Source organism: Arachis ipaensis, chromosome B9, assembly GCF_059453495.1.
Source record: "Arachis ipaensis isolate K30076 ecotype BB chromosome B9, ASM5945349v1, whole genome shotgun sequence".
Classification (NCBI taxonomy): Eukaryota; Viridiplantae; Streptophyta; class Magnoliopsida; order Fabales; family Fabaceae; genus Arachis; species Arachis ipaensis.
In genome coordinates, this window is record NC_142444.1 from 157,566,138 (window position 1) to 157,582,368 (window position 16,231).

Sequence of the window (16,231 nt, forward strand, 5' to 3'; positions counted from 1 at the left end):
GACCAACACCCTGGAATGGTAACCCCCCTAATGCATCTACCTAACGCTAACAGTGTCTACTACACAATCCAGCCCAGAAGAACAGCACACACGCACAGAAATGGCACAATTACAAAGCAAAACTAAACAAATTGAAGAAGGGAAAATGATACATACCTGGATAATTGCGTTGGAACGAAGGAGTCGAAGGGATTAGAGAGGCTGGAGAGAGGAAGGGAGACTGCAGCGTCAAATTGGAACCAACAAGGAGAGTGATGAGGGGATGCGATGGTAGCAAAATGAAAACCAAATGATGAATGAAGGAAACTGAGGGGATAACTCACGCATGAAGAAGCGCGAAAGACAGGGGTAAAACAGTCATTGCGCGCGGGGTTTTGAATTTCCCATTATGAGCATTTAATGCTTAGCGCGAGAAACGAAGCGAGAAGCGGCGCACCCCTGCCACGAACAAACCCACGTGCCCAGAAAACACGCTCCTGTCACGATCAGTCAACCAACCGACACCTCATGTGAAGAGGAACAGAATGCGCCACTTGCAGCACTCGCGGCCCCAACTGGCGCGTTGGGGGCACTGTTGCGGCCCAGCCAAGCTGGCCGGTATCACCGCACCTTCGGATCCGGGCAACCGCTCTGCGGGGCGCCCCGCACCCGGACCTTGACCCGAGCGTTCCGCAGAAGCCAGCTCACCTGGCGGCAGCTAGCAGAGGGAAACTTCACGAAAGGTGGGTCTCTGACCATGGGGCCCACCTCTGACACGGTATATATGGGGAGGGTCCTACCCCTCCCCAAAGATACGCCATTATAACTTTCCTCTCTTTCCACATGCATTCTACATTGACTTGGGCGTTGGAGTATTCTTGCAGGTGACACCCCCCTCAACTCTTCAAGAACTTGGCAGATAGCGCAAACCGTTTCTAGGACTCAGACCAAAGCAGGAGCCATCCTCACATCTAAACCGTCTGGTAAACCGACTTACCGAATAAAGTACAAGTATGCAAACGAACATACTACATGTTCACGTTATCACAACTTAATTTTCAGTATGTAAATTTTTTTACTAATATAAATTCATTAACTAAGAAAAATCAAGTAGCTTCGTAATATTATATTAGGAATTTAAAAGCTAGCAAAAGCATTTAAATGCAGCAATATCAATCTATCATCAACCAAAGAAAAAACCATAAATAAATAAAAATAGAAGAAAAAAACTACAAATTTCATTTCTACTTTTACAATAATCCGCCAAAAGCTAGATCTAAGCGGTGGTGAAAATCATCCTAATAGCAGCGAGAAGTTTAAAAAATGTAAGTGATAAAGTAATTATACCTAGTTAGAGTGAGATCCGCACAAAAAGGTAAATTAATTATATTATATAATATATTTTAATAAATGTTATATTATTTAAAAATTGATTAGATAATATATAAATTAATGTTAAATTTAAATTATTTAAAATTATTTTACAGAATATTTATTTAATAATTTATATATAATTCTGCATAATTATTCAACTAGAAGTAACATAAATATAAATATAATTTATTAGTTTAAAAATTTGAATTTATTTATTTTTAAAAAGGACACCAACTTTTTATATTAGAATTATATAAAACTACATTTTTATTTGTTATTTTTATTTAATATAAATTAAAATATAATTTATTAGTTTAAAAATTTGAATTTATTTATTTTTAAAAAAGATATAGACCTTTTATATTAGAATTATACAAAAATTATATCTTCATTTATTGCTTCTATTTGTCTTCTTATACGGTATTTTTTGCCTTGTAAAAAATAAACAAATTAAAAAATTAATAAGAATGAGAAACACCAAAAATATAATATATTAATTTTATAATCATGATATATTTGAAAATACTTAATAAAAAATGTGTCAAATTTAAAATTATTTTGGTTTAAAAAAATAAATGAGAATAAAAAATAAAAAAAATATAATATAAAATTATGAATTAATTTTATAATCATGATATATTTAAATGTATTTAGTAAAAAAATGTGTTAAATTTAAATTTATTTAAATGTATTTAGTAAGAAAATGTGTCAAATTTAAACTTATTACTTAAAAGAGTAAGATAGATATACTATTAACATGTATAAGTTGTAGAATTTTAATATTTGTAACTGAAATTTTTATAGTTATTATTAGGGATAAGTATTGTTTTGGTCCTTAATGTTGAGGGTCAGAATCGAAACCGTCCCCATTGTAATTTTGGATTTAAAATCATCTTTAACATTTTTTTCGTATTAAAATTGTCATTTTTAATAAAATTATTTATTTTATTACTAAACTACCATTCTTTTAATAAAAATATAAAATTAAAAAAAAAATAAAAAAGAACGCAATTTGGGGGAAGGGGGAGAGGAAACGCGTTTTTGTTTGTTGGGGAGGGGGTCTGGGGGTGGGGGGAAAGGAAACGGGAAGAAGGGAGGGGAGGAGGCCACCGCCGATCTACCCAGCCCACCGGTGGATCTACTTCGGCCTCTGCATCTGCCGCCGCCGTGGAGTGCGTCGCCGGGAAGGGGAGCTCGAGCTGCCGATCTACCAAGCCGTGTAGTGAGTCGCCACCGTTAGTTCATGCATACTCCTGCCACCGCCGATCTACCCAGCCGCTACTCCTCGCCGCCTTGCCGCTGATCCTCGCCGCTTCTGCTTCTTGCTTCGATCTCTGTTTCTGCTTCTTCTACTTCTGCATCTTCTGCATCTTCTGTTTCATCTTCTACTTTCTGCTTCTGCATCGTCTGCTTCTGCATCTTCTGTTTCGTCTTCTACTTTCTGTTTCTGCTTCTGCTTGAGTGTTTATGCTTCTACTTCTAATTTAATTTTAATTTGTTATTTACTGATTTTATCATTGTTGTATGTTGATTTGTTGAATCTGGATTGGAATAATGGATTTGTTCATCATAATCCCTAATTTTTATTGTTGGTTTTGTTCTTGTTTTGATTTCTGAATTGCTGTTACTTTTTTTTGTTTTTGGATTCATTGTTGATTTGTTTTTGGATTTCTTGAATTTTTGATTTTGAGTTGTGTGTTCTTCTGGAAGAAGAAGAATTTGTTTTTGGATTTCTTGAATTTCTGATTTTGAGTTGTTTGTTCTTTTTTTTTTTGTTGAATCTGTATTTTTAATTTGTTAATGGAAGAAGAATTTGTTCTTCTTCACAGAAGAAGAAGAACAAGAAGAATGAAATGTTGAAAAAAAGGGTATTTTTATCATTTAGAAAAAATTTTTATTAAAAAGGACGATTTTAAAATAAAATGTAACATTAAGGACGATTTTAAATCAAAAATTACATGAGGGACAGTTTCGATTCTGACCCTCAACGTTAGGAACCAAAACAATACTTATCCCTTATTATTATTATGATATTTTTAATATATATTTATTGTATTTAATTAGTACTTTATATTTTTATGAATAATAATAAATAAGAATTTTTTCTCTTAATTTTTCTAAAAATTTTTACTAAAAGATGATTAGTTGATTTTTAAGTTTTGCCAAATTATTAAAATTACTGATCTGGCATTATTAGAAGAGAAACACATAACTTAGATTTATTGTATAAGAAGTTAGTATCAACTTTTATATAATAAAAATAGATAAATAAATGAAATTAAATTTGAATCTAATTGATGATTAAAAAATATATTTAAAAATTTAAAAAATAATTTAAGAATATATTTATTTCTTTACAAATAAAATTTGATTTTTTTAGTTATATAAATTAATTTTTTTTAATAATTTGTTATTAATTTTTTTTAATAATTAAATATTTTTAATTGTCTTTTAAAGTAATTTTATCAAAATTTTAAAAAATTAACTCATGAAATTGCACATTCGATTTCGCGTAAATTATAAAAATATTTCAAACCAGTTCCTTCAATTTGGCAATTTTTAAATTAGTCTCTAAAAACTTTAATTTTATGAATTTTACTCATTTGAGCCCATAAATGAAAAGTAAAAGTGCTAAAATATCAATTTTTTTCCAAAGTCAGGTAATTTCATTCATGAAATGAAAGAAACATACATGTATCCATATATGAGACAAATAAAAAAATGAAAGACTCCCAACACTTTACTATAGAGATAACATCATATAATAATTTAATAAGAGAAATAAAAGGTAAAGTACTCATCAATTAGGAAGTGAAAATTTGTTGAAATTCTTACTGTAGCTTCAAAGTCGATGCTATTATCTCTTCCACACTAGTTGATACATTATCAAAGATGAATCTGTTCCTAGCCTTCCATAAGGATCAGCTCAAAATCACCATCATCATTATTTGAGAGGAGCTATTGGGTTAGGTATGCAAGACTCCCATTCTCAAGTTCCACTCAACATAGAAATCAGAGTCTTCGGTGCCCCTTCTAGTAGTTGATAAGCCTATTTTTGATCAAATTTCCTTTGATTTTACACAATGAAAGATACAATGATTGATTGTTTCTGAAAATTGTAGGCATATTCGGCAAATAGATTGAATCGATGGGATGCGATGATGAAGCTTTTGCAGCACGGGAAGCTTTTCATGGAAGCCCCTCCAGAGAAAAATCTTAATTTTCGCTGGGATTTTCAACTTTCACAGTTTTCGCCACAAATTTCGTTGTCTCATAATCTCTGGGCAAAATTCAATGGGAGGATGCGAGAACTCATAAGCCACACAGTACACAGTACTCACTTCATACAAACTACTTTTATTAAGGGCCCAATAAATTTTATCTTCTCTACCCCTAATTGTTGTTGCTAGCACACGCTGACTAGTGTCTTCAGAAAAAATACTTCTAATTAGAGTTTGATTCCACCGACCATTAGAAAGTATTAAGTCTTTGACCATCAATAGTGGTTGACTTTGTAGATTGAAAGTTTCAAATGAAGAAACAACATAAGGATAGATGTGAAGGAGCAAGCCAAGGATCACTGAAGATTCGGATACTGGACCCATCACCAACTCGCCAAACCAGCCATTTTTCAATAACCTTACGCCCTTCCAATATGCTACACCACCCCACGAAGGTACAGTTCCAATCTCTGCATTCATTATAGAACTGTCTCGAAAATATTTACCTTTGAGGAGTATAGATAGGAGTGATTGTAGCTGAGAGGCAACTTTCCAACATTCTTTTGCTAATAGCACCAAATCCTGAGTCCCTAGGTCCTTAAAACTTAGTCCACCTTCTAGTTTCGGTCTTGTCATAGTATCCCAACTAACCCATGCCATTTTTCAATATGTACCTTTTTCACCCCATCAAAATTGGGAGAGTATGTTGTGAATCTCCCTAATTAAAGTGTCAGAAACACGAAAACATGATAATAAATAAATTAGGATAGCCTCCCCAATAGCTTTGATTAGAACATGCCTGCCTGCAGAGGAGAGAAGTTTTCTTTTCCATCCTTGAACTCGCTTCCTCACCTTGTCCTTGATTTTTTTGAAAGTGGCATTTTTTTATTTTTGGACTATAGATGGAAGACCCAAATATTTATCCTGTGCACCAATATGAATAATTTCCAATTCTGAGCCAGTAGTAATTGAGTAGCGGGAGGAGTATTATTATTATTGAATAGAGATGATTTATGCAAATTAACTTTTTGGCCACTAAACCCCTCGTATGACTGAAGAAGATTGAGAATATTTTCACAACTATTTTCTAACGCTTTGCAAAAAAAGATTGAGTCCTTCACAAATAATAAATAATTAACAGTAGGACATCTTCGATTGATCTGAATACATTCAATGAGACCGTTTTGCTATGTCTTGTTTAGCAAAAAGGATAATCCTTATGCATAGAAAAGAAAAAGGTAGGGAGATAGAGGGTCTCCTTGATGGATACCTCTATTTGGTTTAAAAAAATCAAAAGGTTAACCTTCAACAGCGACAAAGTAAGAAACTGTAGTCACCACCTCCTATATCCAACCAATCCACCTAAATTCAAATTCCAACTTCTCCAAAATGAACTAAAGAAAATGCCACTCAACACAATCATAGGCTTTGCTCATATCCAATTTAACATTCATTTCACTCGATAGGCCCCTCTTCTTTGTCTTTAGATAGTGCATACATTCATGAATGATTAGGACATTGTTTGAGATCAATCTACCCTTAATAAATGCACTTTGATTAGGGATGATCAGCGAAGTTATAAATTTCTATAACCGATGGACTAGTACTTTAGAAATAATCTTATACACAACTGAGGAAATGCTGATGGGTCTAACCTGTGTCATATTCTTTGCATCAGGAATCTTAGGAATGAGATAGATTTGTGTATGGTTGAAGCTCTTTAGTAGTCTACCACTGACAAAGAAACTGCAGACAGCCTTAAAAACATCTTCCCCTACTAAACTCTAGTAGAATTGAAAGAATTTAGCTGTAAATCCATCATTACCAGGGGCACTTTGGAGGTGAATACTAAAGATCGCACATTTTACCTCATCAAAACTGACCAGTCTAGTTAATTTTCTATTCATAGTTGCTGAAACTTTGGTTTGAAAATCTTCGAATGCATGTACCGGATTAGCTTGGTTAATCGATGTGAAGATATCCTTGAAGTATGTTTCAGCTACTTGTGCAATTTTCTCACGGGTGGTAGCATACGTACCATCATTCTTTTCCAGTTTCCAAATTTTAATTTTCTGAATTCTGGAATAATTGGTGAAAGAAACTTGTATTTCTGTCCCCTTCTTTTAGCCACTTTATACAAGATTTTTCTCTCCAATAGCTTTTGTCCCTAATGTAAGCATCCTCAAGTTTATTTTCCAAGGCTTCAACCTATTCTCCCCCTGTAATACCCTCCTCTCTGAGAATTTCAAGCTGAGATGTGAGTTCACCAATGTCCTTCAAATTAGATTTGTTCTGTTGCTGCCATTGAACAATATGGTGCCTACAATACTTCAATTTTTGAGCCAAAACAAACATTCCTGGCCGTCTACCCGTTCCTTCCAAGCTTCGATGAAAATTACCCGAATTTCTTCTAAATCACACCATCTCTCTTGAAACTTAAACCTCCGATTAGATTTTTTCATGACCGGATTTGTATCAAGGAGGATAGGCGCATGATCTGAACCGTTTTCTGCGAGCCGAGACAGCGAGACTGATGGAAAATAATTTATCCACTCACCGTTTACAAGTGCACGGTCAAGCCGCTCCTTGATCTGGTCTTGCTCTCATCGCCTATTAGTCCAGGTGAACCTTCTCCCAATCATACCCAAGTCCTTCAGTCCACCACCATCAATAAAATTCACAAATTCAGAAATAGATGAATCTGATTTTAATCCCCTCCTTCCTTCTCATCGAGGCTTACTATAGCATTAAAATTACCTATAATTACAACTTTTTCAAAGAAACGTTGTACAAAAGAGAAAAATTCTGTGTATTAGGGAGACCGAATCCCATCCAAACTATTTAAATGTACCCCAATCAGCCCCCAAGAACAGTTCAAAGCATGCTCAGTTACCTTGACAGCTATGAAAAACTCTTTTTCAGCAAGAATCTCAACCGTTGTGCCCTCCTTCTATGCTAAAGCCAATCCAGTTGTACATGTCGGAACAATCCTCCAATCCGTAAAATGACAAGATCTCAATTTACTTTCCACCATACGAGATTAATTTTTTGTTTCACATAGAAATACAATATCGGGGGAGTGAGATTGGCATATCCCTTTAAGGTTATGAACTGTCAGCGGTCTTCCCAAACCGCGACAATTCCATGAAAGAACTCTCATGGCGAATTAAAGGAAAAGAATAAAGATTGGAATAAAGAAAGAATTAAAGAAAGGAATTGACAAAAGTCAAACATTGACCTAAACAGCACAAAAATTCTGCTTTGAGAAAAATCCTAGCAAAGCAAGATGAAGGAGTATGTTCCCCTGCGAAAACCCGAAGGTGCTGTCAATGCTAAAATATCATTCACTTGTGCTGTGTCAATAAATGAAGAATTTCTCAATAAAAACTAAATTTAGATCGCTGCATGGCGATGCAGCCTCAAAAGCAGAATGAGGAAGAGTTGAGTTTGAAGATACACGAATTTTGTGCATGTTTATCATGCTATTTTTTGTATGATTGGCTTTGGTTTAGATGATAATTGAGAACGAGGAATAGTTGATAATTGAGAATCATTAGATGATAATTTAATTAAATTATCTAAAAGGATTTTTAAATATCAACTTTACACGAAGATATCCGTCTTTATTATAAACTAGAATGTGACCCGCGCATCGCGCGGGACAGTAAATTAATAATAGTATATAATAAATATTAAAAATTATTATATTTTGTAGAATTAAATTAAATATGTATAAACTAAAAATAAATTTAAATGGTATTTTATTTAAATTTATTTATTTTGTACCTTTTCATCTAATATAATCATTTCTAAGCAAAGAGGCTCCTCTTTATTTTTGGGTGTTAATGTTTCCCATAGACGAACCATGCAAACTTTGATAAACTAATTGTCTGTATGTTTGGTTATATTGTCCAATGAATGATACTCCATTGAGTAAGTTTGAGATGTTGTATAGTTTGGAAAGAAATTTCTTACGGTAAATTTGATATTATTTTAAAGAATAGTGATTAGAGACTTATATAAGTAGTTCAAATAGTATAGAATTTGAATATTTGTAACGTAAAATTTATTATAATTATTAATATTATTATGACATTTATTATATGGATATTTATTACATTTAATGATTGAGTTTATAGAAATTAATAAATTAATTATTGGTGTTATAAAGTTATTATATTGTTTATAACGGTAAGATATAATAAATATAAGAATATAGATTTAATATCTTTATAGGTTACAAACTTAATTTCGAAATTTATAATTTAAAAAGACTTGGTTGAAGAATATTTGTATATTATATGAATTTAATTGAAAACTTCTAGATTTATATGGACTTAATAGAAAACTTTTAGACTATTTGCAAATGTTTAAGTTTTAGGAAGTTTTAGAATACTTTACCTACATGAATGAAATACACCCGATGCTTAGTGTGACTATATGATACTCTTTTTGTATTGTAGAGATCCAAAGTTGAGACCTATATTCACTGAAATAATGGCAGTAGTGAAGTAATATGCAATAATAATGATATAAATTTTTAATGAGTTAATTTACATAAATTAATAAATTAATTATTAGTATTATAAATTTATTGTATTATTTATAACGGTAAGATATAATAAATATAGGAATATGATTTCAATGTTTTTATATAATAAATATAGGAATATGATTTTAATGTCTTTATAGGTTATAAATTTAATTTCAAAAATTTTAATTTAAAAAGACTTAATTAAAAAATATTTGTATATTATATGAACTTAATTGAAAATTTTTAGACTAATATTAATAAAAAATATTAGTCCTTTTTTTTTTTACCAAAGATAGGAGACTCGAACCCGCAACCTCTTAATTGAGTATGAGGAGACTATGCTATTTGAGCTATTACTCATTGGCAAAAAAATAAAAAAAATATTAGTCCTTAACGTTTCTCTTTGAACAATTAATATATACTAACGTACCGAAAACGGCGAAAAATTTATTAGCAGTAATTCAAAATTAATATTCTAATTACTTAATTAAATGACTTCATAAAATTTTGCAATTAGAATAGAAGCCAGTGCATCTTCTTTCTGCCCATTTTTTCTTATCCCACTTTTAAAGCAACTTATTAATTAATAATAGTATTTTTATCTGTAATCATGAATAATACCAATTATTCCTAACAAAATACATAAATTAGCAAGTTGAATTAGATAATATCATATTATTAAATGTGATCGGTCCTTGGTAGATCAAATTAAATGCCGATGTCTTAATGCTAAAGATGACCAAGCATTCCACCTAATATGATATTGTCACATTTAAATATATATTTCTATAGCCGTTAGTGAAGTAATATGCAATAATAATGATATAAATTTATTTACTAATTAATAAATTATTATAAGCTTTAAAATGTAACTTTAACCTATTTAAATTGTTATATGTGATTAAGAATATTACATAAATTTCATAGACCAATTTTAAGTGGCTTAAATTATGATTTATAAATGATATGATTAAGAATTTTGTAAAAGAAAAAAAAATAAAAAACTGTAGCATAATATATAAATAAATTTAGAAGTATACAAAACTAAGAGAAAAAAATATCCTTAAATTCAACCCATGGTTATATGTGCAATGTCTAAAAAGAAGTATTGAGATTTAATTTTCGGACCAGTTAAAGCATTGTAGAGGTCGACCTTATTCCGAAGCGTGTTATACCTGTAGATACAACCATTTTCACAAAAAATATGTATGAGGGATTTTAGAAGAAAGAAATATAAACATTACTCCAGACGTAAGAAATTGATTACTTATGAAGAAATATATTATCGCAAGTTTTTTCAAAAGAGTTTGGTATGAAATTACTCATCGACTCACAATGTGTAAGATATGACTTACTTTATAGAAGATATATTCTCATGAGTTTGTTGAAATGCCATTGATATGGAATCAAGTACTGTAAGCATAAACGACTGGTAAAGAATAAGTTTATGAATAAAAAAGATAAAAGATAGGTTAAGTATATCTACTTTTAATTTCTTATATAAAATTACCTCAATGTTGTAAAAATTGTGGAAAGGCTACTACAAAATTTCCTTGTACACAATATTTAAGATTGTGTTGTCTGTTGGTTGGTCTTCGTCAGTGGTGAGAATACGCAGACCGTTTCTAGTTGTGACCCTTGACACGGCGACGTAATGCGGAAAGGTGCCAAGAAGAGGGTTTCGAGAAGCATGAGAAGAGTATGATTTGATTCGAGGAAAACACAATGGCTCATACTGGAAGAGCATTGTAAAAATTGTGGAAAGGCTACTACAAAATTTCCTTGTACACAATATTTAAGATTGTGTTGTCTGTTGGTTGGTCTTCGTCAATGGTGAGATTACGCAGACCGTTTCTAGTTGTGACCCTTGACACGGCGACGTAATGCGGAAAGGTGCCAAGAAGAAGAGGGTTTCGAGAAGCATGAGAAGAGTATAATTTGATTCGAGAAAAACACAATGGCTCATACCGGAAGAGCATGGAGGAAATAGGATTTTGGTACGAAGAGGTGCCAAGAAGAAGAGGGTTTCGAGAAGCATGAGAAGAGTAAGGAGTTTTCAGGCGAGAAGCATGAAAAAAGTAATGAACTCTTTAGTTTTCAGAAGTTTTTTTGGGATAAATGTTAATTTGTGTTTTTGTTGTTTTTTATTCTGGTTTTTAGTTTTTTTTTTTAATTTGAAAATAGAAGTTGATTTGGCAAGATTTGAGTGGTTGAAATTTGGCAAGATTTGATTGGTTGTTTCTAAAATTTTGCCACGTAAGCAATATTGCTGACATGGCGTTAGTAGAATAAAAGGAATAACTTAGAAGTAATGTGGTGCATGCTTATGTATCTACTTTTATATATTAAGAATAGATATTGCCATATAAACCTTTGGATATAGTCAGTAAACGAGAAGCCATGGGCTGATTCAGCAGCAGGAACTGAGAATTTTGATCATCTCAATCTTCTTTTATGGTTTGTGAGATTGTGTAGAATATGATGAACATGTGATGTGTGAATTTGATCAGAACTGGAAATTGGTGATCTCCTGCTATTCATATCTAATCCATATGTTTCATTTTGAACCATATGATTTGTTAATCGGGATTTTGGTGATGTTTTATACTTTGTAGAGATATTAATAACAGCTGGAATCCTCCTAATTAAGGAGTTCTCAAATTCAATTCTAGTTTATGGATTTTGTTAATTATTGTGTTGTGTAACTTTAGTTTATGAATTTGTGAAGTTGAACTTATTGTTTTGTTAATTATGTGTTGGCACTTGCTTTTGTATTTCATATTATTGGTTGAAAATAGGTAGAAATTAGAATAGGTTTTTAATGTACTAAATACATGTTATTTTTTTTAATTAGTATAAAAATAAAAAACCGAACCAAACCAATTCTAACATTTTAATTAGTTTGATTGGTTTCACAAAAAATTGAACCAAACTAAACCAAATGCTTTATGAATATATTTGGATCGGACGGGTGTTTTTTAAAAACCGAATCAAACCGAAAACGGAACAAGCATATGTTAAATAAATCGTTAATTTGATTTCAACTCTGCTACGAGGTTGGTTTTTGTCCTCTTGTAACATGGTCCTAATAATTCAATTTTAATATTTAGAATGATTGGAGTAGAAATTTTATGCTATTCATCACAAAGACGCAAACACATATAAAATGAAGATATATTTAGTGGTCCACAATACCTTGAGCCTTGTCCTGTCCCTTTGATAATGGAAAGAGTAGTTAAATCGGGTCTTGAAACTCCACTGTGCCCTCCAAACCAAGAACCTGATGATCAGAGATTTGAACAATGTTGTTGCCTTAGAGAAGACATTGTTGAGGAAGCTAAGAAGCAACTATGGCTAGCAGGGCCTCTTATTGCAGTTAGTTTGCTTCAATTCAGCTTACAAATGATATCTATAATGTTTGTTGGCCATCTTGGCAACTTGTTTCTTTCTGGTGCTTCCTTGGGTTTCTCCTTTGCTTCTTGCACTGGTTACAGTGTTTTGGTATGTTTGTTCTCTCCATTTTTAACCTCTTTAACTTTGGATTGTATTACCTAGATTATTTTTTTATTAGTTTAATGTTAATTGTATTAACCAATTTTTTTAGTGTTTTCGTTCATATTTTAAATTTTTAAAATGAGAAGAACCAATTTTTCTCCCTTTCTCAACTTTCACTCTTTCTCCTAGTTCATCAAACTATTAACATTACAGCTTGAATAACTTAGGACATGAGATTTTCTTCAGATTGGTTGAATATTATCATATATTTAAGAAGGCCTATAGACTTGTCTTCAAATTTTGCAGACTTTCTTGATTGAACTTGTTTAGTAACTTTATCAACTGTGCCACTTTTATAACTTTAAAGTTAGGAATGGGGAGTGCATTGGAGACACTATGTGGGCAAGCATATGGAGCCAAGAAGTATCACATGCTAGGAATCCACACACAAAGGGCAATGGTTGTTCTTCTATCTCTGAGTATTCCATTATCACTAATCTGGTTTTACACAAGCAACCTTCTTATTGTAATGGGACAAGACCATGAGATATCGGCTGTGGCCGGAACATATAATCGCTGGATGATCCCTGGCCTTTTTGCTTATGCCATCCTTCAATGCCTCAACAGATTTCTGCAGACTCAAAACAATGTTTTCCCAATGCTTATAACCTCTGGAATCACAACTTTGGTGCATGCAGCATTTTGTTGGCTTTTTGTGTATGAATTTGACTTAGGTAGCAAAGGCGCAGCATTGGCCATCAGCTTGTCTTATTGGGTTAATGTGTTCCTATTGGTGATTTACATAAACTGTTCTAGAGCTTGTGCATCAACTTGGAATGGTGTTTCCAAAGAGGCCTTGAATGACATTCTCAGCTTTATAAAACTAGGAGTTGCTTCAGCAGTTATGATATGGTAATTTCATATATGCTTTTCCCAATATAACTATTAAGTCTTATCAAGTTCTAAGGAAAAAAAAAAAGATTGTTATAGAATATGTATCTTAGTACAAAGAACAATTCGCTAATTAGAAGGAACAATTTCAAGTATTTTCAATTGTGCTATGCAGAATAATTGAAGAGGATAAGAGATTGGTAAAGAGACAGCATAGTGATAGTGAGTGAACTTCAGTTCATGGCAAAAACTTGGCTCTTATATAGTTATATGACTTTAGGGTGCTTACTAACACACCCCATCTTCAGGTTATATGATTTTAGTTTCTGAATTTTCTTATTTCAATTCCCTATCTGTTTTTCCAACAGCTTCGAATACTGGTCGTTTGAGATGGTTGTGCTTCTCTCAGGTCTTCTGCCAAACCCACAACTAGAGACATCTGTTTTATCAATAAGGTAAATCCTTAACTAGCTTCTTTTACATATTATTTTTATGGGATATAATCCTTACTTTCTTTTTTTTTTTCTTTTGGCAGCCTTAATACATGTTGGATGGTTTATCAGATATCTGTTGGTCTTGGTGGTGCCATAAGGTTCTTAGTACTCCAATTTTGTTACTTTGTTCCATGGAATTGAATTATATTAACTTTGTTGTTTGTTATGACTTGAAGCACCCGTGTTTCAAATGAACTGGGTGCTGGGAATGCACGAGGCGCGCTCTTGGCTCTTCATGTCATGATTGCAACCGCCATATTAGAGGGTACAACAATAGCATTGATCACCATTTTGGTGAGGAATGTTTGGGGAAAGCTCTACAGCAATGAAGATCAAGTTATAAGATATGTTTCCAAGATGATGCCTCTACTTGCACTCTCTGACTTCCTGGATGGCTTCCAGTGTGTTCTTTCAGGTTTTAGTCAATTCTTCAATACTAGGAGTGTTTATGGGGCGGGTGAAACCAGGTTTGATGTGACCCATATCCGGCCCGAAATATATGCCGGGGTAAAAAACCGGGTGAAAATATCCAAATTTCCAAGACTCCAACCATTATTTGATATCGTAAAATTCACTTAGAAAAATATAACGAGAACCAGCACTTTCCTAAAATTAAAGCATAACCACAATCAATACTAATATTGTCTAATAACACCAAATATTTAAATCAATACAAATAATACAATATTATACATTAGTCTAAAGTCTTGTGCATTTTAAACATAAAACATTAATTTATAGTCTTATAATGACTAATAACACAAAATATTAAGGTTTACAATACTTAAATTCCACATAAGAATAGCCATCATCCATCACTAATAACACAAAATATTAATTGTATACGATGACTGAGACACCGGGCCGAGTTCGGGTGGCTCGAGCCATGGCCCGAACCCGACCCGAAATAATGACAGAATCTATTTTTGAGACCCTTATCCGGCCCTAAACCCAGTGAAATCACACCAAATTAGCCCCTAAAAGGTTCGGGGCCGAGCCGGGCCATGAACACCCCTATTCAATACAACGATACCAATAATATTACTCGTGGAAACTCATGTGCAGTTAATTTCATGTAAAGTTGATAGCTGAGAGCCAAACTTAATGACTCTCAGCTATGAGCTTCATATAAAGTTAACTGCAGTTACCAATATTGCTAGTTCCTTTGAATATAAAGTTTGATTTGGCTACTTCTTGTAGGAGCTGCTAGAGGGTGTGGTTGGCAAAATCTATGTGCATCTATAAACCTTGGTGCTTACTATGTTGTGGGAATTCCTTCTGCTATCTTATTTGCATTTGTGTTTCATATGGGAGGGATGGTGAGTCTCTTTCTCACAAAATTTTTCTAATGGTTAAAGGTTCTTTGTGGTGAGCGATGCAAACTGAAATTGGAAATTGGAATTGTCAGGGACTTTGGATAGGAATCATTTGTGGACTTTCTGTTCAGGGGATAGCACTAGTTACAGTAAATGTATGCACAGATTGGGATAGAGAGGTAACTATATGTTGTATGCTTCTTCAATCATTTCAATTGGTTCAAATAAATTGAATAATGCTTTGTTTGATGCATTTTGTATTCTTTAAAATTCTTGCAGGCAAGGAAAACAGTTCACATAACTCAGGAAACTACTAACATGGTTATAGAACCGTAGATTCATGACAATATGTTGTTTCAAGAATCAGACATGCATGCTGCAAATTAGTGATGATCAAATTCTACTACTCTTCTTTTGATTTTTTTGTACTACATATGATGTACAGTAATAATGAATGATCAACAAGAACTATATTCAAGTACTGGTACAAGGGGAAAAAAAGAGGGTATATATTTATATGATCGAGCCATTTTTTATTTCTCCTTATTTGGAAAGAAAAAGTATTTTAATTAATAAGTATACTATCAAAATCGTATTATACTTGGTTTGGTGAAACTTTACGAGGAGGTGCTCAAAAACATCTTATTTTATATTTGGTAAATTAAAAAGCTTGTATGTTTGTGCTTACAATTTTTAAAAGTTATGAGTACTTTTAAAAACATTTAAGAAAGTCTTTTAAAGTTAGCATGTACTTATTCAAAATTAAAAAGTCTAATGTAATCTTATACATTAACTATTATCTAAATTTTAAAAGCTATTATAGTATTTTTAAATTTGAAAAGCTATCTTAAAAGCATCTAGGCTGAGTATGTTTAAAAAGACAGGAACACAGAGACATAAAATCATGTTTGACAGAGGAGACATGGA

At 32.5% G+C, this 16,231-nt stretch overlaps 1 protein-coding gene across 1 annotated transcript; it reads left to right on the forward strand.

Moving 5' to 3' along the window:
- The first annotated feature begins 12,230 nt into the window (after positions 1-12,230).
- Positions 12,231-15,829, forward strand: LOC107619243 (protein DETOXIFICATION 16). Its single transcript, XM_016321499.3, has 8 exons — positions 12,231-12,609; positions 12,971-13,515; positions 13,863-13,949; positions 14,030-14,086; positions 14,165-14,403; positions 15,189-15,307; positions 15,397-15,483; positions 15,584-15,829. The coding sequence occupies exons 1-8, from the start codon at positions 12,331-12,333 to the stop codon at positions 15,638-15,640; spliced, it is 1,470 nt and encodes a 489-aa protein (XP_016176985.1). The 5' UTR covers positions 12,231-12,330; the 3' UTR covers positions 15,641-15,829.
- Positions 15,830-16,231: the final 402 nt, after the last annotated feature.